We start from the raw sequence: 24653 nt of genomic DNA on the forward strand, positions 1-24653 counted from the left end.
TCCGGCAACCCTCGAACAAGCTGTCCACGTGACGCCCTCCGAAGATAATCATAGTTAAGGTGACCAAACCGAGCATGCCATAGCTCCGACTGTGTCTGAGAGGTAAGAAGAAGAGTAGAGAGGGCGGTGGAAGACTTCAATTTGTAGATGTCGTTCTCCTCATATCCGGATGAGAGAACCTTCCTTGACCCACGATCAAGGACTCGCACCGAATCACTGTCAAACTCCACCAAAAGTCCAAGGGAACAAATCTTATGAACTGACAGTAGATGATATCCTAAACCTCGTACATGCAAGACCTCTAAGGTATGGGTACCACCACGTCCATTTGGAATAAGCTGCATCTCACCCCGTCCTGCAATAGACACCGAAGAGCTATCTCCAATGAGAATCTACCCACGCGAAGGTCGCAGCTGGGCAACACCATCTGATGAAGGAGTCATGTGCCGGGAGGCACCACTGTCAACGATCCACTCGCGAGCCTGGGGAGCTGTCATCGCAACATCAGAAGCATTCGGTGTAGAGTCCTCAATGACAGCTAGATGAAGAAATGCAGCTGATGAGGGTGCAGCCACCGCTCCAAAATCCTTCGTGTCCTTCTTGTTGGTGTCTTTCTTGTCTTTGTCAGGGCAATCCTTCTTCCAATGGCCGGTCGTTCCACAAATATGGCATGTGGAGTCTTTGTCCTTGTCCTTGTTCTTGTCCTTCTTTGACTTGTTATCCCCCTTCTTCTTCTTTTAGTCCTTCCCCTTCTTCTGAGAGGCTTGACCTGTTAGTGCCTCCGACTTGGAAGCATTCTGTCCCTTTAGTTGTTTCTCTTGGTCCAAGACCATAGGAACCAACTCTTCCTACCGAAGAGTGGACTCCCGCCCCGAAGCAATAAGGGCGGAGTAGAAAGCACTGAATCGTGACGGCAACTGGGACAAGAGTGTGATCGCCATGTCTTCGGAGGAAATCGGCTTCCCCCCATTCTGAACCTGCATCTGAAGCTGTCTAAGCTTGTTGATGTGCTCCCGCAACGAAGAAGACTTGTTCACGGACAAGGTCCGCATCTGTACCTCCAAAGAAACCCGCTTCATAAGGGTCATCCAGTTATACATCTGATCAAGCTCCAGTCATATCTCCCGAGCCACCGTCAAGTGCTCGATTGAGCTATCACGGCTATAGTACAAGATAGAAAAAGAAAGGAACGAATCCTCGCATTCAGTTTGTCCCAGTGAGACTGTGCCTTGGCCAACTCCGCACGAGCATCGGAAGAGAGTTTGAACTCATCTCTCACCGAGGGCCGATCGATCTCCTCCTATACAAGCTCCGCCAAATCGTAGAACTCTAGGATGGCCAACATCATCACGCGCCAGATGTGGTAGTTGTCGCCATCGAGCTTCTGATCTGCGGGAAGAGTCGGTAAGACAAGCACCTTCCGAACCATAATCGTCTGGAACTCCAAGTCAATCTCTGTAGACATCTTCACCTGTAATGCCTTCACAAACGCAAAAGCAACCCTCTCTGACTGTGAAAACGCAGCCTGCTAGGGCTCTTCCGCGTCCCGAAACTTCTTCATCCGCCGGAGGCGATGAAAAACCAAAACCTGCACTTGAAAGCTGAAAACTCAAACTTCCTCCTCGTCAAACAGCAATAAACAGCAGCAAATCCACCACCTAGACTCCTTTCCCACGCGCCCATGCTCGCTTCAGCCTTGTTCCAAGGCGCAGCCCTCCTGCCTGCCCTCAAACGCTGAAAACGCAGCCTTGTGTCACGATAGAAACTCCTCTTCAGGTTGGTTCTGCACTCAGTCAGCCCTTCAACACTGCTCTAATACCATGTCAAAGTGTAGCAGTGCGGAAGCGTAAGACTGAAAGAAAGAGAACGCAGAGAGAGGAGAGAGAAAGAGACAGTGGAAGATGAAGATCTGTTGTATAAGTGTGCTGTATACAAAGATATGCAAATATATATACGGGCGCAGTGCGCTGGACTGCGTGTCTCCACCTCGACGATGCAACCTGTTGTTCACCTCGAAGTCCGCTGCTGCAGTCTGCACGATCTCCTGTCTAAAATCTGCGAACAGAGACGGAATCTGCGCGAGCCTCCAGCCTGTAATCTGCGAGCAGAAGAATGTGGGCAGACTACTGAAAACTCGGCTATAAATAGCCAAAATCTCGGCGCCAAATAACTGCCTGTTGGCTGCATTAAATGCAGCCGACTGTACGGAAGTAGGTCGGACTGCCACGTGGCAGTCCGAATGGACTGTACGGAAGCAGGTCGGACTGCCACGTGGCAATCCGACTGTACAATCCGACTGGACTGTGGACTGTGCAGTCCGACCAGGGCGACTGATCTCTAACACTTCTGTGATCAACCTACTAGCCACTTGTGTTTCTACAATTATGTTTGGTTATTTACTAGTGCAATGAGTACCATTTTTATAGCTGTGGATTTGTACAATTTTAATTAGTTGTATATTAGTGCAATAATTATCCCCTTTTTTTTAATATACATTGCCAGAACAATGTGTATTAATAACATGCTTGGTTACATTGAAACATGTATGGATAACTGAACATTGATAATACATGGAGTAACAGCAAGGTGCTTGGTTACTTGAAAACATATATGAACAACTGTACATTGACAATACATGCAATAACGGCAATATGCTTGGTTGTTGAAAAACATATATTGGTGATTTAGTATGCTATATTAGATCTTAACTACATGCAATTGGGGTCGCTTAAGATGTTTCAAGAGGAGGGTATGTCACCATAATGAGAAATAAATCTAATGATTTCATTAAACTTTACGACAATTTTTAATTAAAATGAACTTCAATTCTGATATCCCTAGCTCTTAGCATAGTGGACATTGCATCGACAATAAAGAATTTGGCACTGGGACATGCAGTAAACAAGTGTGCGGGTCATGTGATACATGGCTAAGGCTAAAGGAACAAGGTGCAACATGAAACTTTCATTAAATTGAAATTTTACACCTTCGAATTGAGTTACATTAAAAGTTTTGCCCAGTAAGTAGCTCACTTAGGAAACTTAAGTTATTAAGCAGGTCCTAAGCTAAAGTTTCGCCCAGTGAATAGCTCACTTATAATTAATGGCTAAGTCATTAATTAGCCCTTAATCAGAAATGTGATATGATTAAGGAGCAACCCGTTACTCATTTGAAAAGCTTATCTTAGCTATTCGGGGCTTCTTTTCTCTCATTTAGAGCAACCTAAGTTTGGGGACATCCACTCTTTTTTCTTGTTGCAGAAAATTGCAAATTTCAACCATCGAATGAGCTTACAGCATAGATAAAGTGTGGACAGCAACAAATTTTTCTCCTCTTGGTATGGGGATTTCATTGGGCAACCTCATAACTCCATATGTAACAAGATATACTACTGTTTTTTAGCTAAATATTAAAAAAAACAAGTTATGACAATACTATGGGCTGAGATCCTTTCTTATTCTTCGAGATCTCGGTCTAATGTACTTTATGGGCAATTTTATCGCAAGGAAAGCAACATTCTCACAGTTTCATTGCAAGGAACAATGTGGGACTACATGGGGACTATACAAGAGAGTTATCTCAACATATGCTTTGCAAAATTGGGTTCAAATGCTTGTTGTCATTTTTAGGGTTTGGCAAGCTGAAATGTTCATTCACAGTTGTGAACACTCAGCTGGCTATAGGCCAACAATGAAGATATCAAGGCTATTATGCACCCGTGGATCAATTATTCCTTAAAAAAAGCTGAAATACAACCATTTGTAATCAATTTCGAGCATATTTCAATAATCTATAGAAATACCAAAAGGGGCACTAAGCTTTGGGCCCACCAAGTGTCAATGTGTGGTGCAAGAGCACTCTAGCTCCAGTTGTGTGTGGGTTTTTCTTGCTGAATTTTCTATCAAGCTGAATTAAGTGTTTGCTAAAATATGGCTTATTGCGCTTTGGGCTTTCAAAGGCCAGTTTCAATCATCGTCGTTTGCTGCCAATCTCATCAGATCCAGCCTTCAACATCATCCTTATCATCATCATATGTTGTTGTGCTTATGCCATCATTCAGCTAGTAATGGCACCATTTTCTGCGGTCTATAGTCCCCGGTACCTGTGTTTCCATTGCTGGTGCCTGCTGGTGATGGCATCATTTTCTGCGGTCTATAGTCCCCGGTACCTGTGTTTCCACTGCTGGTGCCTGCTGGTGCCTGCTGGTGATGGCATCATTTTCTGCAGTCTATAGTCTCCGGTACCTGTGTTTCCACTGCTGGTGCCTGCATTTTCTGCCACAACACTCCTAAACAGCATAATGCCTCCTGGACAGCCTCCAAACAGCTCTGTTTCACTGGCCATGCACTCCTACTGCTGGCCAGCATCATCCTCATGGATGCATTCCTGCCTGGCTTGTTCCAAACGTCATAATGCTGCTGCATTTTGCTGCCAGCCCCATCAACACCAGTCTTCAATGTTGTCATCATCATATGTTGTTGTACTTATGTCATCATTCAGCCGGTGTGACATCATTTCCTGTAGTCTATTGCCTCTGGTACCTGTGTTTCAACTGCCGGTGCCTGCATTTCTGCGACAACACTCCCAGACAGCATTCTGCTTCCTGGCAGACAGCTGTGTTTTGCTGGCCAAGCATTCCTGCGGCTGATTGTCATCATCCTCGTGGCTGCATTCCTGCCTAGCCTGCTCCAAATGTCAAAGCACCACTGCATTTTGCTGCTCCTGCTGCTTTTCCTCAGCCTCAGCAACATACACACATCCCAAGTTTGCTATGCTTGGCAGTTTTTACTGCCATTACTGAAACCTGGACTGACCATCACTGCCTACATCAGATCTGGCATCGAGATTTGGTGGTTTGCTATGTTAGGGACCCATTCCAAAGGACAACACTCCTTCAGCCTCCCTCAGCCCACTCCCACAAGAGAAAGGGGCTGTTGGCAGTAGAAAGGGGCCGTTGACAGCCCTCCACTACTGTTGTATCTGACCTATAACTTGACATATTTGATTTATTTGTTGAGTTCATTTCAACATTGATTTTCTCTTTCTCCATTTGTGGCTCTCTCAAGTCATTTGTTAGTTGTGTCCATATAGATTGTGTTTTTCTAGAAACCCTAGTGTATCCTCACGTGGCATTCTTAGCAATCATGTCTTTCTCCATGTCCATCATTGGTTGTGACTTCAATTAATCTTTTCATCCCCAAAATGTCAGATGAAGGCAGTTCAATCCATTGGGCACCTAGCTGTAGCCTGTTTGTGACATCCAGATCATCCATTTTCAATTTCAGCTTCCATGTGGGCCATGGCACATCACCAACATATCTGCCATTTTTATGGGAAGCCAGCCAAATCTTCTAAGGAATTGGCTGTTTTGTGCAGGTAGATCAGTTTGCTGGTAGGCACCTATTTATGGCAGCAGGCGTTCTGATCATCCTCATCATCACCTTCTCTAGCCACACTGTGATTGACCTCTCCTCTCTCCTCATTGTGAGCATTCTCCTACCCTGTTGCTCTTGTCCAGCACCCTTACCCTCTTACCCTTCCGACACTCCTGCAGAGCCCAATCCCATCACATCAGTGGTTTATTCCACTATTCTTTAGGTTTAGTTTCTCTTCTTTGTGTTGATTGCCTCCCCCCCGCCCCAATTGTGTTTCCATTTCTGCATGGCGAACTCACATAATATATTCTATGCTTTTGTGACACAAAAGTGCTGTATATTTTGGTTGCTACACTCTCCTGCTGACACTTCAGCACGTTCTTGATAGCAACCCTCATCAATTAGCTGCATCATTAGCAAGCTTTGTGAAACATCCCCCCAGGATACAACTTGCACACAACACAACACAAGCCATACCCATAACTTAGCACTCACCTCCCAGCCATAGAAGCTAGAAGAAAACCAGGCCACATTCACATCCCAAGAGCTAGCGTCTCATACCACCGGCCACATTGTCCCAATGTACAGATACGATGGCCACTAGACCTAAAGTCCAAAAGCCATGTGTTAACTGAAAAAAGGTACAAAAACATTAAACCTTTCATTAAACTTGTTACATAGACCCAAAACTCACATGCACAAGTGTGTTTTAATGTTCCATAAGAAAAACCCTAAACTTTGGTTGGTTCCATCTCTATAAATAGAGTGTGCGCTAGGTCACTTGCATCCTTGTCCTTTTGCATCCCCAAACTCTTTAGTCTACCCATTATCAACTACTACTATGACCATGTAAAGACTGCCCACACGTATGTTTGGTTCTAGTAGTTGTCACCATCACTCTAGCACCCTTTGCGACTTCTCCAAACCTTGCTAGGAGTTTCTAGCTGTTGCCCTACTAATCGCAACCTAGTGGACCCTGTGTTTCTAAACAAGGCTTCGGGACACTAAATTAAGGGTGCTGTGGCATGCGTTAACCTTAGTTGCTAAATAACACATGCATTAAAGGTTCAAGAGTCGTGTAAGGATAGATGGTGAGTTGTAGCACCTCTCCCCTTTTTGTTCAATTGTTTTTCGAGTTTTATGCTAACCTAATATTTTTAATGTCCAACCTACCTAAATTTATTCCAATATACTAGCATCTATTATACTAGTTGGACTTGTCTAACATTATTACTTATATCAATCGGCCAACCAGAGTCAATCACTCAATTTTTGGATGTGTTCAACACACTTGAACACTCATGTACTCATTGTTGAGTGTTTCCACATTGGTGAAAGACAATTTTGGATGTTCATTCTTTACCCCTCATCTTCTCAATCTTCTTTCTTATGTATGCGAGTGTTTAGAAATAACCCGCTATATATTTGCGAATTTTGCGATATATACATATATACAAATAAATAAATGTGTGCATGGCTCCATGCATGTGTGCATGAATGCGTATGTGTGTGTATGTGTGCATGCATGTGCACACTCCTCTGTGTGTGTGTGTGTGTGTGTGTAAGTGTGTGTACAACACACAAACATTCATATACACGTACATATACATATATATGCATACATACATACATCTATTTATCTGAGGCAATTTAGATCAATCAGATGAAACCTTTGCCAACTAATCATCAATTTCATAAAACTCCTTATTATTTAATGGCAACTACAAATTCAAAAAAAATCATGCAACTCACATGCTAATAGAAAAATACACGGCCGAGAACATTGGTTGGCACTATGGATTGGGCAACCCCTCTAATAGTCATTATATGGTCTCATTTAATGTCCTATCTGAAATATCTACCTAGAATCCAACCTACACATGAGAAAGGACACAAGCTATATCTATGAACACAAAGGGAATGGAGATGAGACTGATCTCCTAACCATAGAGCCAAACGGGCTCACCCCCAAGCCTGGGAGCTAGCAACACTCCCGATCATGACCACGTCCCAAGAGCTACTATCACACACCACCAAGCCCACACTATCGTGATGTATGGATGCATTAGCCTACATGTCAAGATCCAAGAGTAGTGATCACACAGTGATGTGCACAATAGGGCCTTGAATCCTATAAATAGGACTCGGCTGCCCTAATCCCAAAGTGCCCTTAGTACATTCGCACTAAGTCATTCATGCCCACTATGCCCAATGCTATTAGTGCCCATCTAGATGTCCAAGGATGCAACACTATCAATGAAATAATTAGCTCGCAAAAGACCCAACTTTCCAACTCTCACTCATCTATGCAAGGGTTTAGAGCACTGCAAAGGCAATTAATGTTTTTATTTTGAAAGCTCTAGCTAAAGGCCAATACTAGCACTTGTAGAATGTTAAGTCTTAGACAATATTGTGGGTTTGGTAAGGTTGTCAAATTTGCTTTCCACATTTATATATAATCATTACTCTTTGTTTGAAGCCACCAGGGCAATCGGGGAAATCTATAAATGTATTCATAAATAAACATGGAAGTAATACTGCATTCATATGTGAACATATACAGCATGTGTGGATACATGTTATACCATTGCAATTGCTCAATAGTAAAAATGACTTCATGCACACCTTGACATGCTATACACTAGAAAAAATGAAGATTGCCCCCAAGATGATGGGTTAGCAGTCAGCACTTCGGCTCACACTTGTAAGGCTGTGGATACAAGTCTCAGAACATGCATCACTTGGTTGGTGGACACCTACATTCACATGTGTGTTTGTGTAGTTCGGGCTCTTACCCACTCCAACACTCCATTAGACCTCCTCCTCGGTAGGGTCACCTAGGAGGGTCTGATGCGATCACACTCTGTTGTTCACTCAGCTTGCTCAGCATGGATCTTGCCTACTCTCCAGGCTAATATTTGGAGGGGACACAGCCCCCATTGTGGGCATTTGGGTGTGGATGTTGTATCTCAGAAAAGCAAGTAGCAATTTACCAGAAAATAATTGGAATATTCTTGTGTCCATTGTTAATTGATCAACCCCCAAACTTTGTTCTTCAATCAACAGAGCAGGGAATCCAGTATGCTACAATGACCTATTCAGATAGATTAAACAGCATTGACCGCCACTCTTAAAGGGCAGAGCCTTAGAGACACAAGCTGGTGTTCAATTCGGGACTGATGTATCAATGTACGTCAACCCCTAGACTTTGTTCTACAATCAACGGAACCGGGAATCCAATATGCTACAATTATCTATTCAAACAGATTATATAACATCCAGTGGCTGCTCCTAAAGGGTCTTAGAGACACAAGCTGGTGCTCAATTCGAGACTGTTATATCAATGCACATAAACTTTCAATGGATTACAAACAAAACATTACGAGGCTGCTCCTAAAGGCCAGAGCCTAACAGGCACAAGTAGCATTTGATTCGGGCCTGCTTAACCGAAAACAAGAGTTTTGACATTATGCCAGGGGCATCAGCATGAAATACATTTCTGAAGACCGACACAATGCCAGAATAGTACCGTTAGCTATCAATTTTGCAAAGGTATGAGATGCAATTCAGGAAATCGAAAGACAAAGTGATTACAAGCTGTAAGAAGACGAAAGGACTGTACCTCGTAGTCTTCGACATAGTCGCCTACAATCAACAGAGCTGATTTGGCCGCCATAGCCAGCTAGAGACGGATCGATTCGACGAGATAGACAATGGCGAGAAATGGTGGAGCTGTCGCGTCAGCTCATCTCCTCTGGTTGTTGCGGCGTGGGACAACTCTGGAGATTTCCATGTGAACAGCGTGTCCGAACGTGCGGTACGTGGCATCCCGAAACGTTCGAAGATCATATTCTGAGGAGCTGGTCTCGTGGGGGTTTTCATGGGCCTTTGCAAAACGGCTTTTAGAAATGACCTGGATCGGTTTCCGGTTTTCTCCAAACTTCCTCAGAAACCCCTCCTGGCCTTGGGAGCATAAACACCGATGGGGGGTTTTTCTCAAAACAATTGGTGGTTTTGAAGAAAAATCAGAAGCACCCCATGTGAACTGGAAGGGTTCTCGGTTTTTTTGATAAACTTGTTGCAAACCCGCTCCCAATAAAGGAGGCGGGAACAGCTCCTTGATGTTTGAACCAAAAACCCTTCTTTGTTATAGGGAAGAAAAGATTATGGGGTCCTTCTTCCTTAAATGAGGACAAAGGATCCATTCTAGATTTAGGGGAGAGGTTTTTTTAATTTTCTTTTTCATTGTTGTGTGGTTTTTAAAACCCGCACGTAGCTTGACTTTGTAATTGAAAACCATTTTTTGGGCAGACCTCCTGAAAAACTATTTCAATGGGAATAGCTACTCAAATTTAATGGGACCTCCTTAAAAACCCCATAAAAACCTTACATTTTGTTGGTTTTTCAATCATATTATAAGTAATAGATTTTTAATTCAAAAAGCCTTCTCTTTGAAATTTTCAAGGCCTTTTTTCAAATTCACAATTCACTCAACACTAAGCCTCCTCAATTTTTCATGAACACTTCTTAGACCTCAATCATTTGCAAGCTTTAGCTTTTGTAGGTTCTTTTAACCATATTGCAACTAAAGGCCCTAGATTTTCGCTTTTAGAAATCTTTATTCTCCCACAACTAAGTCATTTTTCAAAACTTAATGATCTATTCAATACTAGACCTCATTTTTCCATGAGAATGGTGCCCTCATTAGCATGAAGTGATTGATTTTAGTGAAAATGATACCATGCACATGACTCTTTTCCATGTTAGTGAACCATGAGAAATGCACATATTAGGATGAAGAGGCCAATGTTATGGAGAGTTATCTTTAAGGCAAACATGTGATATATACTAAAAGGTATCTAACACTATTTTGAGTACAAGTAACTAAAAGCTTATCTTTCCTTACAATGGATCCTAGTAACCAAGGCATGATGTTAAACATGCCATCCTAGCTTGATTCATCAACTCTTTTTATTGGTCATTGCCTTAATCAAAGTTGATCAGCTTTCTTAGAAAATATTGGGTGAAGTGCCATCTTATCATTAAGGTGTGTTCCTCGTGATTGGCCTCTTTATAATGAACTTTCTAGACTCTACGAGAATTGGAAAATGTGCACGATCCCAAAGGTGATTATAGCAACAAGGTCTTCTATTTTGAAATATACCATAATTGATATGCACTCATATAAGTATCACAAAGATCAACCGTGAATTTAACCAATAATGTATTGATTTTAAATAGTACATTAGCAAGCATGAATTTCTCATTGAGATGAGTGGACAATAACTTAGAGCGAGGAAAAACATGAGAAAACCCCACCAAAATATTGTGTGTAATTTCCCATTCCTTTGAGAAACTTGAGACAATCAAACCACACATGTAATTCAAGTGTATGAACCTCTGATTCCTTTGAGAGACTTGAGATAAGTAAACCACACATATAATTCGACTGTATGAACCTCGAATTGTCTTTTAGTTTGATTTGTTTTTGAATGGAGCGTGAAGTTATAACAAGGACTCAATCCATTAAATCCATATATCTATCATCAATGAAGATCAAACCCATCATCACTAATGAAGACCTTTTGCATTATATGACACCCTTACACAATACATTTAATTCCCAATACTCCTCACATCAACATTCTAAATAGTAGTGTATCAATATCAACACTAGCAAAACATAGCCAAAGCATACAACAATACTAGCTTCGGAATATGTTGATTGACATAATCTATTTTGGTCAAAAACTTTGCCCATAGATAAACTGAAATCAACATATAATTTGAAGATTTTGGTATTAGTAATATAGCCAAAGTGCCTCAAGACCCCTAAAACAACCTTTGAATGACCAAATTGCATTTTGAAGGAGAGAGGAATGATATATGAAAAATTTTGATAATTTTATAGTCATAAAATTTTGTAAAAGATGCACTCAATTTATGTTTTAGCACCATATTTGATGGTCTCTACATTACAAGGACTCTCATGGCATCATTGATAAAGCATTTTCCTTGCATGATTAAATCGAGAAAGTAATGTTCAAGGAGTGTGAAATTAAGCTCTACTTCTTGCCCAGCTCCTTGTTTGTTACATGATATCAATAGAAAGGAGCTTTTTTTTAAGTCACTATTGGAGAGATTTGCCTTCTTACTATTCTCATTCGTATTGAATTGATCTCATATTATTCATAGCCTTTAAAGTGGAGTCAATATGTGTGTCATATTTTGGCTTCACTTAATCCTTCCTTCACTTGAAATATCGCACTCAAAGTTCCATTTCACTCTTTAATATATTAGAATAAAGAGAATATATTCTCATTCAAGAAATTTAATCTCCTTTCAGTATAACTTATTAAATTGCTCTAAGGAAAATAATCTTCTTTAGGTAAAGGTATTAGTTCTCTCTCTCTCTCTCTCTCTCTCTCTCTCTCTCTCTCTCTCTCTCTCTCTCTCTCTCTCTCTCTCTCTCTCTCTCTCTCTCTCTCTCTCTCTCTCTCTCTCTCTCTCTCTCTCTCTCTCTCTCTCTCTCTCTCTCTCTCTCTCTCTCTCATATACGTAGGTACGTATGTATGCATGCATGTTTTTAGGCCAAAATTGGCCTATGAGACAAAATCATGTACAATTTCGATTGTAAGTAGACATCAAAATGTGACGTGATGGAGCATGATCGATGTATATTGTAAAAGCCAAGGTGGTGTACAATACAAAATAATGTTTATACATGGATACAATAGGAGGATGAGATAGTACATGTTTAGTTGTGTGGCTAAATGATACTCATATATCTAATTCCACCCAATCAAGATCGATGGGTAGAATATGTCATACATCTCGAATGAAATAGTATGGGGGTAGCATTTGGACTAGGGCCTCAACTCTGTCAAATGCTACTCATGTCGCTGGTGGATCTCCCTCATCTCTCTCTGATGTAGCATTTGTGTTTGATACTCCTATATCCACGAGCGGCATGTTGCTCTGATCTCCTTTGCTCTTCAGACTGTCACCCGTCTCTGTATAGGTCACGTATAGGTGCCCCATGTGTGGTCACTATTTAGAAGAAGTTAGTAAGCTTTGACTAGCACCCCCCTCTCTGTGTAGTGCCAACCCATAGTAGTGATGTGTGAAGCCTCTAAATCTCATCTAGGAATTGGCCCAAGTGGTGTTGGTGTGGGGATTCCATTACTAATTTGAGCAAGGTGTCTTCTCCAAATAGCATGAGGTATCTAGCTCGGACTATGTGGTAGGCTCTGCATCTACAGATGTAGTGCTCCTCACTTTCTACCTCCTCTAGGCATCTGCAGATCTGCTCAACTCTAGGGATGTGAGTTACTCTCTCGGCCTCAATCTCAAGTTGGTGAGAGGATACCCTATGTTAGCCAATGGCTACTCACCTCTCATGTGGCATGTATACATCTAGTACCCATGTCTCTCAATGAAGCCATCCATGGTAGTCTTCATGAAGTGGTCTCTATAGTAAGACATCTTTCGGGGGAGAGGCTTCCTAGGTGATAGCCATGTATGCTATATGTACAATTGGTAGAGATCATTTCACACGACCAAGTTCCTCTCTATGTGAGAGAGGTGTATCAAGGGCTCATCAAGGGGGAGACAAGATCATACTGAAAGGGGGGGGGATGATCCATGTCAATCCCATATCCTATAAGTCACAGCTCGACCTATGCGTACCATGAAGTCTCTTGTCTTGCCTAAGCTAGCTACCTAAAGGCCTCAAAGGCCCTCCTAGGTGGTCTATTTGGATGCATGTTACATACTTTGTGTATGAACCTGATGGTCTAAAAGATGGCCTCCATCATCATGGGGGGTGCAACAAACTCAGCTCTAATAATCTCATATGGTATTGATGGTTTGCTATGGATCATCTGTGAGAGCATAATGATATGTGGTCTCTCAATATGTGTCCATAGGTGTGTAGCTAAGCTAGGAGTCCAAATAGGTGCACTGTACATCATGGATAGTGTGATTAGTGTGTCAAATAGCCATCTCCATACACAAGGCTCCTAAAAGTGTGCCTAGTGGCACTATCTCTCCATCATGGCCAATGATGCATACCCTCAATCTAAATTTGTCTCTAGCTACCTATGCCATGGTGAATCTCCTAGAAAATGTAGTAAAAGTGATCTCTAAGTAGACATATGAGTCCACAACCTCCACCTATCCACTCCTAGAGTGAAGACAGATCTCCTCACTAGGGTTGATGCGTGGAAGATCAAGATCTTGGTTTTCCCAAGATTAACATCAATCCATGTTGTGTAAAAAAGTCATGAAGGGCGTGGAGATGTTGCTGTAGACTCTCATGTGATTTAGATACCACAACAATATCGTCAGCATAAAGCACAATGGAGACAAGTATACGTGCTAGGTCCACCCCATCGTTGCCTCCTTATGTGATGTAATATTCTATCTCGTCAATGTAGAGACCAAAGAGTGTAGGGGAGAGAGGACATCCCTACTTCACTCCAATCATGCTAGAGACCATGTCTGAAAGTCCTCTTGGGCATCTCACCTACCTACCACCCTCTCATGTGGTATGTCTTCAAGCCTCAAGGTAAGCCCTTTCCTCTCTCCCTCCCTCTTTCCTTTCTACATCGTGTTTATGGAGAGAGAGAGAGAGAGAGAGAGAGAGAGAGAGAGAGAGAGAGAGAGAGAGAGAGAGAGAGAGAGAGAGAGAGAGAGAGAGAGAGAGAGAGAGAGAGAGAGGGAGAGAGGGAGGGAGAGAGGGAGAGAAAGAGGAAGAGAGAAATTTGTGAAATTGGGGGGCGAGAGAGAGAGAGATATATATATATATATATATACTTAGAGAGTGAGAGTAAGTAAGAGAAAGTAGGAGATGCACACTTGGTGAGAGAGAATGTAGGAGAGAAGGAAAGGAGAGAGAGATAGAGAGAGGTAAGTAACAAATGTCAACCATCCCAAGTGTAAAACTAGTATAAGGCATCATGAATGATCTCTTAAATATGTAAGAGAGTATGTAAAAGGATAGTAGAGTAATAAAACTCTCAATCTTACTTGCATTGTGGAAAGAATGATAGTGATGATTAGGACCAAAGTGTTAGAGATCGAGAGACATATCTCAATCAACATGTCTCATATCCTTGTACTCAGTGTAAGTAGGCAATTTGCTAAAAACATTGTTTGTTGATAGAGCATGTGCGATGCTATGATGAGTTCCAACCAAAAATCATTGATCAAGTGATCTTAAACTATGACTTAGCAGTGAGCAAAGTGTGCATGATTTGTGTGGTCATTGTGGCACAGAGACATGCACTAAATGTAATGTTTTGCCAACTCGTCTTTACAAATCTCTAGAGGGAAATGAGGGTAAATTACAAGCAACATATCTCTTGCATCCAATGAGAAAATTTTGTGGGCGTACCACACAAGGAGCACCCGAGCAATCGCATCTTAGTGGAAAGCAATTTCCTTGTGGAGCCTGAGATGGAGACAATGATTAAGGCATTACTACCCATGGATTTTGAGTCTTTTGACCAGTAAAAAGAGGAGGCCTCTATACCATTGTATGATGAGTGTCGAGTATCCGGCTTGAAGACACTTATTGCCCTCCTAAGTATGCAAACAAAGTACAATGACTGTGTGATCTTTTGAGGTGAACATGAGTCTATGGCTACATGTCCAAAGTATGGCGCTAATAGGTATTGATAGAACCTGCAAGGTCAAATGGTCCCCCATAAGGTTCTCATACGCTTTTTGCTTATACCATGTGTTTGTCACGTGTTTTGGATTATAAGCATGGCAAGCTTGACAACATGGCATATACAAAATAGGTCCGTGGATGGTATTTGGTGTATTCTAGTAGACTCTTAGGTTGGCCATCACATCAATTCAATGTTTCTAGAGTTTGCAAAAGAGGCAAAGAATATTTGGTTTGGTCTTCCTACGGATGGTGTGAATCCATTCAAATTGTGCTTGACCTCTTACAATGTATGGCAAGTAATCCTTGTTAACTATACAACATTCCACCATGGCTTTCTACCAAGAGAGGACACTCAATCCTCAACTTTGTTGAGATGACAAGCTCAACACATGCGGACATTGATGATGGACCGCCTGGTTAGATGGGTCCACACATCTACACTTAGCACGTCGGTGGTCATTATGACTCTCACATGGCCACTGACTCATTACTTATCATATTCAGGTTGTTACACCTATTTACAGCTGGCATAGTTATAGCGCCAGTCGACTAGTGTAGTCGGTTATGCATTGTTTGACTTAGTAGGCCACTTTCCTTTTATGTTGTATCTTATCTATACTTTGTGTACATTGTAAAAAGTGTGGAAGAAGAAGAAGAAATCAGCAAGAAAACGTTTTGGCCTCCATCTCTCTTCTTGTCTCTTGAGTGAGCTTCTCCTTGTGCATTCTGTGTGTGTTCGGTGCAGCATCTTGAGCAACCCCCTCCACCACACGATTCTTGACAAACTTAAGGTATTGTAGGAGAAAATTACAATGGAATACATGAGCAAGCATGTATGGGAGGCACTCCATCAATACATGGGCCAGTTTTATGTGGGCCATGCATGACTTTTTGGGTTTAGAAAAGTGCTCAAGTAAACAAGGCTGAAAATAGAAGGAATTGACCTGAAGCTTTTCATTCTCCATTGTATGCGCTTTCTCCAACACACACTTTCATGATTGGGTTGATTATATAAAATGATTGTTGCAAGGCTAGTAACTTTAGGTTACCATGTATGTCTCATGTGTAGTGGACTCCCAAACGTCAAGGATGATGAAGTAGATAGTTTATAGGGACATGTAGCATTCTTGCCAGAGGGCCATGGTATTAGAGAAGGATTCCTTGGGCGGCCTCTTGAAAGAATGAATGTACGAACTTGATATGAGAGAAGATGGTCTATGAAGAGTCACTTCCAACTGGAATGTAACAATTCTCTATTTTGTATGAATTAGCATATTGGACTCATATGTAGATCAATCCTCATTTAGATCCCAAGCACATTCACAAGAAATCCGGTAGCTTGTTGTGGAACCATATTAGAGGAAAGAGAGACGATCTAGGGGAAATGATGGAATTAAAAGAGATTGGTAAGATGGAGGCCTATTGGCAACAACAAGCTTAGATAGTCATGTGCAACAGCCTCATGCTCCTTGGGTTTTGTTCACCAAACAGAAGCATAGGGTGAAGCAAATCATTAAGTTTGCTCATATGCAAATGGTTATGATGTGCTCTCTCAAGATATCATTTACTAATAAGGATGACCAACTAATAGGATTCAAATCCCATGATTTGCACAAAATGTGTCAAGTTTGTGCTAATTATATGCTTCTTGTGTTTTCTATTATGCATTGATTTGTGATAGATAATGCATTTGAATTGTGATACTTCATACTGCCAATCATGATCATAGATTGCCTCACTCTAGAGGTACATTTGGCCATTTATAAGTTATCAAACTTGGTGCAATGTATCTCACGGAAGGAGAGCATGCTCACGATACAAACCCACCTCTCCTAGTATATCTTTGGGATGAAGTGGAGGTTATAGGACCAATGCATAGCATTATTGGATATTCTTTCTGGAGTGGTCTACGGAGACCTTAAAGGCCTTTGTGCAATAAGGGGCTTGTCTAGAGAGCAACATGGCTAAAGGATAGCTAGTGGGAGAGTCCTTGGTATACTTTTCTAAGTGGCTCATGATTGTAGATATAGACAATAGATTCCTATGGACTCTCAAGGATGACAATGGGGATGTGGTAGTTGGAAATGGGGTAGACAAGAGGATGGATTGAAGTTGGAGCATAAGGTAAATCATTTCTATATGTTGCACTACACATCCATGGAGAAGTGGCTTTATAGGTATGAGGCTACAAAAATTGAACAAGAGGAAACACAATATAGAGTTTCGACATAGTATACATCAATGACCTACTCAATATCTCAAGGGTTTAGAGGAATTGCCATGGTTCATGCCTATGAGATGGTTGCATGAGGCATTGACAAAAGCATCACATGAAGGTGAGAAAGTCACACGAGAGAAGTGGGAGTTCTCCAAGGGATGTAGTCTAAAGGTAAACTTGTGCTTTTGTTGTTGTTGTATCCACTAAGTGCAAGTGATAACTAAACCTAATATTCAATCCATAATACAAATTCTGCCTCCCAGGAGGGTCAATCAAATCATTCAAGGAATTATGTGATAGATTTTTGGATGAATAAGGGAAGAAGGTTCCCATGACTCAGGTCTTGGGATAGCTTATGTAGACTCGGCAAGAGTTGTATACCTCCGTTAAAGAGTACACAATAGCCTTTGATGACATTCTGAAGCGTTGGCCAAGGAAAGTCAGTCGATTACCAAAAGAGGTGCTTGGTGAACCCTTTGTCAGTGGCTTGGAAACAAATACGCAGTTCCAAGTTAGGATGAGAAACCCTAAGTCACTAAAGGAGGCAAAGGTTCAAGCAGAAGATTATGAGAGATGTTGGGAGAGCTATTGGAGTTTTCCCTATACCCTTGAAATCCATAAGGATTGGCAACATTTGCTGAATGTTAGTCATGTTGGAGGTGCAAATGACATGTATACTAGGGAGAGTCATGGCATTAACTATAATGATCTTGAGACCGAGGAACCTTGGCATCCTAGTGTAGCCAATCCCATGTTCCAAAGCCATGAGCTAGATAGAAATCGGTGTAGACCTAATAGGGGAAGTAGAGTGGTTAAGCAACCCCTCAGTGCCCTAATTTTGAAACAAAATCATGTCAATGAGATGACGCCCCACAACATAGTTGATATATGCTCCCATGTGGAGGCTGTCTCAACCATTGAGAACCAAGGTAATAGGGAACCTGGGATTTACAATGGTAAAGATCCACCTAGAGTTGAATCTAGTAGAAGGATCTGCTTCAAGGGAAGTGATAGGCAGCAAATGAGCTGAGATGGATCAGTCATCATGAAGGAATATCAAAATAGGAGTGGTGGCAGCCAATCAAGCCATGCAAAGATTAGAGAGAGATGGGTTTGGAGGAGGCCCAAAATCTCTAAAAGTGTGGTTGGTGTGCTGGATGAAAAGAAAAGAGTTCCGAGTGGACATACCATGGTTAATTCCCAAGTGGATGAGACCAAAGGCCATAATAATACATCTAACAATATGCACTACTTTGGGATGCATTAATGTGATGGGCCTAGGATTCAATCCCTACCTAATTTGGGTAGTAACAATGACACATTCAAAAATCCAAATAGGAAAGGGTTAAATGAGCCAATATCCTTGGATCTCTCTATAGGAGAGACCTTTGGAAAGCTAGAACAACCAATCTATTTGGATGATAAGACACTCGAACCTAAGGAGATCATTCATTCAGCTAATAGCACACCAAGAGGAATATCCCATATTAAGGTTATATCAGTAGGAAGGCTTGGGCTTGTAACTTTGGTTTAGCTTGGTTAGTTTGACAATTTACATGCCAAATAGACCATATTTGGTTAGAACAAAATGATTTATGTTAAGCCAAGAGAGTCATTTCTTTTGTGAACTATTCTATCTCTTTAGGCCAAGAGGGCCATGTGTCTGTTTGGTGTAGGCACATTTAATGGTTTTTTGTCTTAGTGATTGCATCACATAGGTTGGATGAAGTGCCTGGAGGGAGCCTTTGATGCGCAAGAGTTTCTCGTGGCCATTCCAGGTGGTGTTGTTGCTTTTCTAAGTTTTCCTCTTAAGTTAATAGTGTTATATATGTATGCGGGGGTTATTTTCTTTTCATTTGTGGGGACCAACAATCAAGGCATGAAGTCCTAGGGTTTGGTTAGGTATATCTAGGGGAGATTTGAGTAGTCGTCTACCTCCTATTAGGACATTGTCATGCATTAACGACCTATGATAGAGGGTAGCCCTTGTGACCCTGTCCTTCTTGCTTGCTAGCCAGCTGTCCTAGGAGTACTTGCTAGTGTGAGGTAGTTAGAGAAGCTTGTCAAAATAGCAAATAAGAGCAAGTTCTGGATGTATCTAAATATAAAAATTATAGAGGTGTGTAAAAAGGGTTCCAACCCCTCAATTAGAAAAGAAAAATGAAGAAAATTCCTACAAGCAGTTGATTATCGCCTTGCAGAGGCCTGGTAGGTTCCTGGGGACGAAACCCCAATGCCTTGTCTTGCTAAGGGTAGCAGCTAGCCGAAAAAAAACGAAGGAAGGTTGGAGCGAAAATGAAAGTGAGTGAAACAGAAAAGGATTAAGTGTCACCTCACAAGAGCTTGGTAGGTTATTGGGTACCGAATCAAGATAACCTAAGGCCAATGCCATGTTCTCCTTGGGTCACTCTATGCTCAGCTCCCTCCTTTTTACACGCCCAAGTATGAAAACCTTGGGAAACAAATAAAAATATGATGACCTGGCTATAGGAGTCCTCGCCTAGTAGGAGGTCCTAGCCATGTTGTCCTAAGTTAGGTAGGTAGTTCAAACCACCACCAAGATGACCTCTTTGATAGGATTTTTAGCCAGTCTGTGTTAGAGCACTTGGTTAGCGACTCGCTCTGGATTTTTGTCAGATTATGCTAGGCCTATTCCTTGTGGATTCTCATGCCTTGATTATGTCAGGGGATAGGGTAAGAGTTGTTCTTGTGCTTTGTTGAATATATTTTTTGTGGCAGCATTATGCTTTCTTTGGTTGTTGTTTGTGTAGATTAGTTCACGAGACTCGACGGGCTGAGTCGTTCTATCCCACGGTCACCAATGAGAGTGGATTTTAAATATCCATTTTGAAGTGGAAAAGAGCTTGAGAGGTCGTAAAAGACCAAATTTTCATGCAAAATGAAACGGTTCAAATCAATGAGTTGGAGTTTTCTTAGATGGAGTTCGATGCAAGGAACCCAAGGCAAGTCTCAGTTTTTCGATCGGAGTCCGTTTGACCCCCCATTTAATCCCCACATGGTTTCGCGTTATGAAGCAACTACATGATCCGAGAGCCAAAAAGTGTGTCACGGGTCCAAAGTTTCTAGATTTCGACATCACGAAGCCATCCAGCCAGACCGATTTCAAATTCGAGCTCTTTTGCCTCTTTGAAAGCAAAAAATCCACTTGGGCAATGTGAACATGAGAAAATGAACTAGATATTTAAACTTTAAAACCTTAAGCTTGATTAATAAGAAAAAACCCAAATTTTCAATCCTAAGCAGGGAGGGGGCACAAATTTTTTTGCGCTCCATTTTTCTTGAGATTTGTGCATCTCTGATGCTAGAGATGAGGGAGAATTGACTTCACATTCCTGATCTACTCCCTAAGGGCTCCTTTTTGGGTGTAAGCATGCTGATTTTCATAAAGGGAATCAAAATTTGGTTTTTATTCTTTCTCTCTCCTCTCTCCTCTTGCTGCCTGTTCACACGCATGATTCTATGAGAGAAGGGGATGGGGTTTGATGGAAGTTTTTGATGGAATGATGGTGTTGGAGAAGAAAATTGGGCTGTGAGAGAGTGTCAACAGCCACCCAACCATGAAATACACATCTCCAAAGGCGTGATTCTATGCGTAAGTAATAGATTCATTTGTTTAATGATAGATGTTTGATGGAATTGTTTGAAAATGATTGCTTTGATTGATAATACTGAAATCTACTTTAAAAATTTAAGAAAACCAAAAAATTTAGTCATTTAATAATTTACATCAAAGTACACAAAACACGCAATTATGCTATTTTCATAATAATGATAAATTTTAGGGTTTTGTTGTGATTTTGGGATTCATATGGATTAGAAATGAATATAAAATATATTCTTAGTGATTTTGATCAGTCCCAATCCATAAATCATAAATATCAAAATTTTTATCTAAATAAATAAAGAAAAATAGTGAAAAAATGAGAAAAATTAAGTTTTTACGTTAGAAAATTAAGAAAAAAATATGCTTTATATTCGTGGATGTATGGCATGACTAGAGCATGAGGGATAAGCCTCAATTCAGCCTTCTCTCTATGTCAAAGTATAGTTTTTACCTCTTTTACAAGAAAAACACATGAAAAGTCACACTTTATACCAATCAACGATGCATAACCTAAACAGTAGGGGGAAAGAGGGGATTTGATGTTGATTAGTTGTTGATAACATTTTAAATTTTGATCTATTTGCTTGTGCATACCATATAAGACACTTATAATTTAAGTTTAAGAGGGTTGAGCAGCACAAGGATGCTCGGTGCTAACCCTTAGCAACACAGCAATACGTGAAGGTTGAAATCATTGAAAGAAATATCTTTGCACTTCACAATGCTGATTTCTAAATCATAAAATGTTTGAGCACTAGGATTCATACACATTTGCATTACGCATATCACGTGGTGTAATTCCTGGATGCATTGCAATTGTTTTTTTATATATATGACCTGCGTTGAGTTGTGAGATACCTAGGCTATAGGCTTAGATGATTGGTTATTGGGGACCGTTTAGTGAGGAAAATATCTATATCTCTTGGAACGTTTGAAAATAAGAGTGGATCTTGTGATGTACATGTTGTTTGTGTTGACAATGCATTGAGGGGCCAATCCCCAGGGTGGTTACGAGGTGTTTTACACTGAGATATGTGTAGGAACTCCCTCTGAGGAGTGTGGGGAAGGCTTAACCATTGGACTACAAATCAAAACAAATGCAAAATTCACAATAGAGGTTAGGGCAGTGTGTCCCTTAGGCGCTCATGGCCGCGAGGCCGAGGGGTTGTATTCTTTGAGTATAGAGAGGCCCGGAGCCCATTTTAGGTCCCGATAGATAGCTGTCCAAATGGAAGAGCTCAAATCAACCAACACTATCATAGACTAGAATAAGACTCAAATTTAACAGCTTAAGGAATAATTGGCTCAGTCCTATTTTGCTTCTCATAGTCCTTCTATTGTGTAGCCCAGTTCCTTTCTTATCCCTTGCTGATTTAGTTGTTCTTCATAGAAATGCAACATTATGTCCTTTATTCCAAGCCAAGGTGAAAAGGCTTTAGTCAAGAATGGATTTGTTATGGACTTCTTTTGAGCAATTTCAAGAATTTGTTCCTCCAAATCACTTCTTCTTTGTGCAGTATTAGCAACATGAGTTGGCATTTAATGTTAAGCTTTCCATAGTGGAGAGAATGTGTTGCTTGCAATTTTTCTAAAATCCTCACAAGACTTTTGCACATGAATCTTTGTCCATGGATCGTTTCTAAAACCACCAAGCTTTTAAGAGAAATCACCTTCATTGATATCCTTGGATGTATTTTGATGATTTATAATGTGATGTATCTCTTTTAAAGGTGCCATTCAGATGGTTGTTTTGTGTTTAGTGTCTGTATTATAGGTGTTATTTGTATGATGGGGTCTAATTAGATATTCAAATTGATCAAAAAGATACATTTTTGAAGATTCATGGTGATGATAGATAGATGGATGCGGATTAAAAAATACTCATGTCCTTTAAGAGTTTGTTTCAATTTAGTTGGTTTGATTAAGTATTGTTCATGATATCTTATTTTGGGATTTTTCCTTGAATAATGGATTAGCTACATGTTTTCTTTTCTAGAGATGAAGCTAGAGCCCTTCTTGGTTGCTGATTGGATATTTGAAGATAAAGTAATGATATATTATTTTTAACTTTTATTCTCTTTTTCTAAGGTTGCAAGGGCACTCCCTGATTAAGTGTGGGGATATGTTGAGGGTTGATATGACTATGTTTTTTGATGTTTTTCGTTGGATTTTTGGGTAATTTTTGTACGATTTGAATTATAAATGATTGGTTTGGAAGTATTTTAGAGATTTTTGGATAAGGTTGAATAGGTTTGAGAAGGTCATGGTGTTTTTCAATGGAGATATGATGTGCTGAAAGGTTCTGTTGAGTGCGTGATAGGTTTTGATTGGTTCTCTTTAGCTCCAATTTTGTTCTAATTTCTTTCTATATGAGATGTTGGAATGATGATTAATGGATTTTAAGAGTGTTTGGAAGCTTATTGAATGATTCTTGATTGTTTTGAATGATTTTAGTTGAGTTGAATGCTTTTTGATGACCTTTTGTATGGTAATGTGGAGCCTCTATCTCTGTTTTGTTTTTATTCCGTATGTCTCCGTAAGTGTTCTCTAGGATGAATGTGTAGCTTGGAAAAGTTTTCTAATCTTGGGAAGAGAAGAATATAGGTTCAAAATAGCTCAAAGAAGCAGAAAAAGTAGCTATTGAAGACTCAAGTGAACATTGAAATGACAGTGACATTTTTGAGCTACGAAAGGACGTTGTAGTGGCTCTGCTTACCCTTCATATTAGATATACCTCTTGGGAGGGGTATCCACGACCAAAGAGGGATTATGGATGGTCATTCTTCATTATTAAAATGTACTATTGAGAGAGAGCATATGTGAGAGAGATAGAGGGTGAGAGATAGCTGGTTCTCTATGAGAAACATTGTATCTATATGAGAGAGACTATGAAGACTATGAAGATGATGAAAGATAAATACTATATGATGATTTCCTTTTAAAGTTGATCTTTCTTTTGTGTCATTGTGGTTCTTTTGATGGTTTTTATCAAGAATATGAAGAATGTCTTGAAGTTCTATTGTGATAAATTTGTGGGAGAATTTCTATATGATGGTGCGTGAAGAATTGAGAAGATTGGTGTTGTTTTTCTTTTTGTGCTTGATTAAACTATGAAGAACATGCTTGTTGATGATACAAGTGGTGCGCAGATCGGATGCTATACGCTCGCGTAGTGAATGCCGGAAGGTCCCCAAGAACAATAGAACTCTATTTTTTGCACAAATTACAAGGTAAAAAGCATGAACGACATGAACAAGAGACCAATTGGGTGCAATCTCCCCCCATGCCTTGTGTGAGCGCTCCACAAGGCATGTATTTTATGTATTAATCATCTTCAAGCTCAAATAATAGCCCAAATTACAAAATAGCAAGCTTTTAGCTTTTGAGTTTGCTTTAACACAAAATAGGAATAAAGCTAACGGACGGTGCCCAAAGAGTCTAGCGTGCCCAATACAATGTCCAAGTATAAATAACATAATCTGCGCCCATGCGCATACAAAATAATAATAAATATTCAACGCCTCAATAAATAGGCATGACAAAATATAGGTGCCATGCCTAAGGTATGCGCCCATCAAAATATAAATGATAAATCGAATACTCGCTATCCTCCAATGCTTTCCTCCGCCACAACTGCTATCTCTACACATCAACTGAAGCATTCACAATCGTTAGTAAAATGATACAATTAAACCGACAAAAGTGAATACCTAGCAGTCCTCAGCTACATAAATAAATCAACTGGTTAGAAATAAATCC

General features: G+C 40.6%; 1 protein-coding gene across 1 annotated transcript in view; it reads right to left on the reverse strand.

Moving 5' to 3' along the window:
• Positions 1-9239, reverse strand: part of DJ1D (Class I glutamine amidotransferase-like superfamily protein) — a 60406-nt gene extending 51167 nt beyond the window's left edge. Inside the window, exon 1 of the mRNA XM_087700405.1 lies at positions 8998-9239. Coding sequence (XP_087556531.1) covers positions 8998-9051 — 54 coding nt within the window. The 5' untranslated portion in view covers positions 9052-9239. The remainder of the gene's footprint in view (positions 1-8997) is intronic.
• Positions 9240-24653: the final 15414 nt, after the last annotated feature.

The sequence above is a fragment of the Lygodium microphyllum genome, chromosome 19, assembly GCF_053477565.2.
Source record: "Lygodium microphyllum isolate KBCC chromosome 19, Lygodium_microphyllum_v1.1.10, whole genome shotgun sequence".
NCBI lineage: Eukaryota > Viridiplantae > Streptophyta > Polypodiopsida > Schizaeales > Lygodiaceae > Lygodium > Lygodium microphyllum.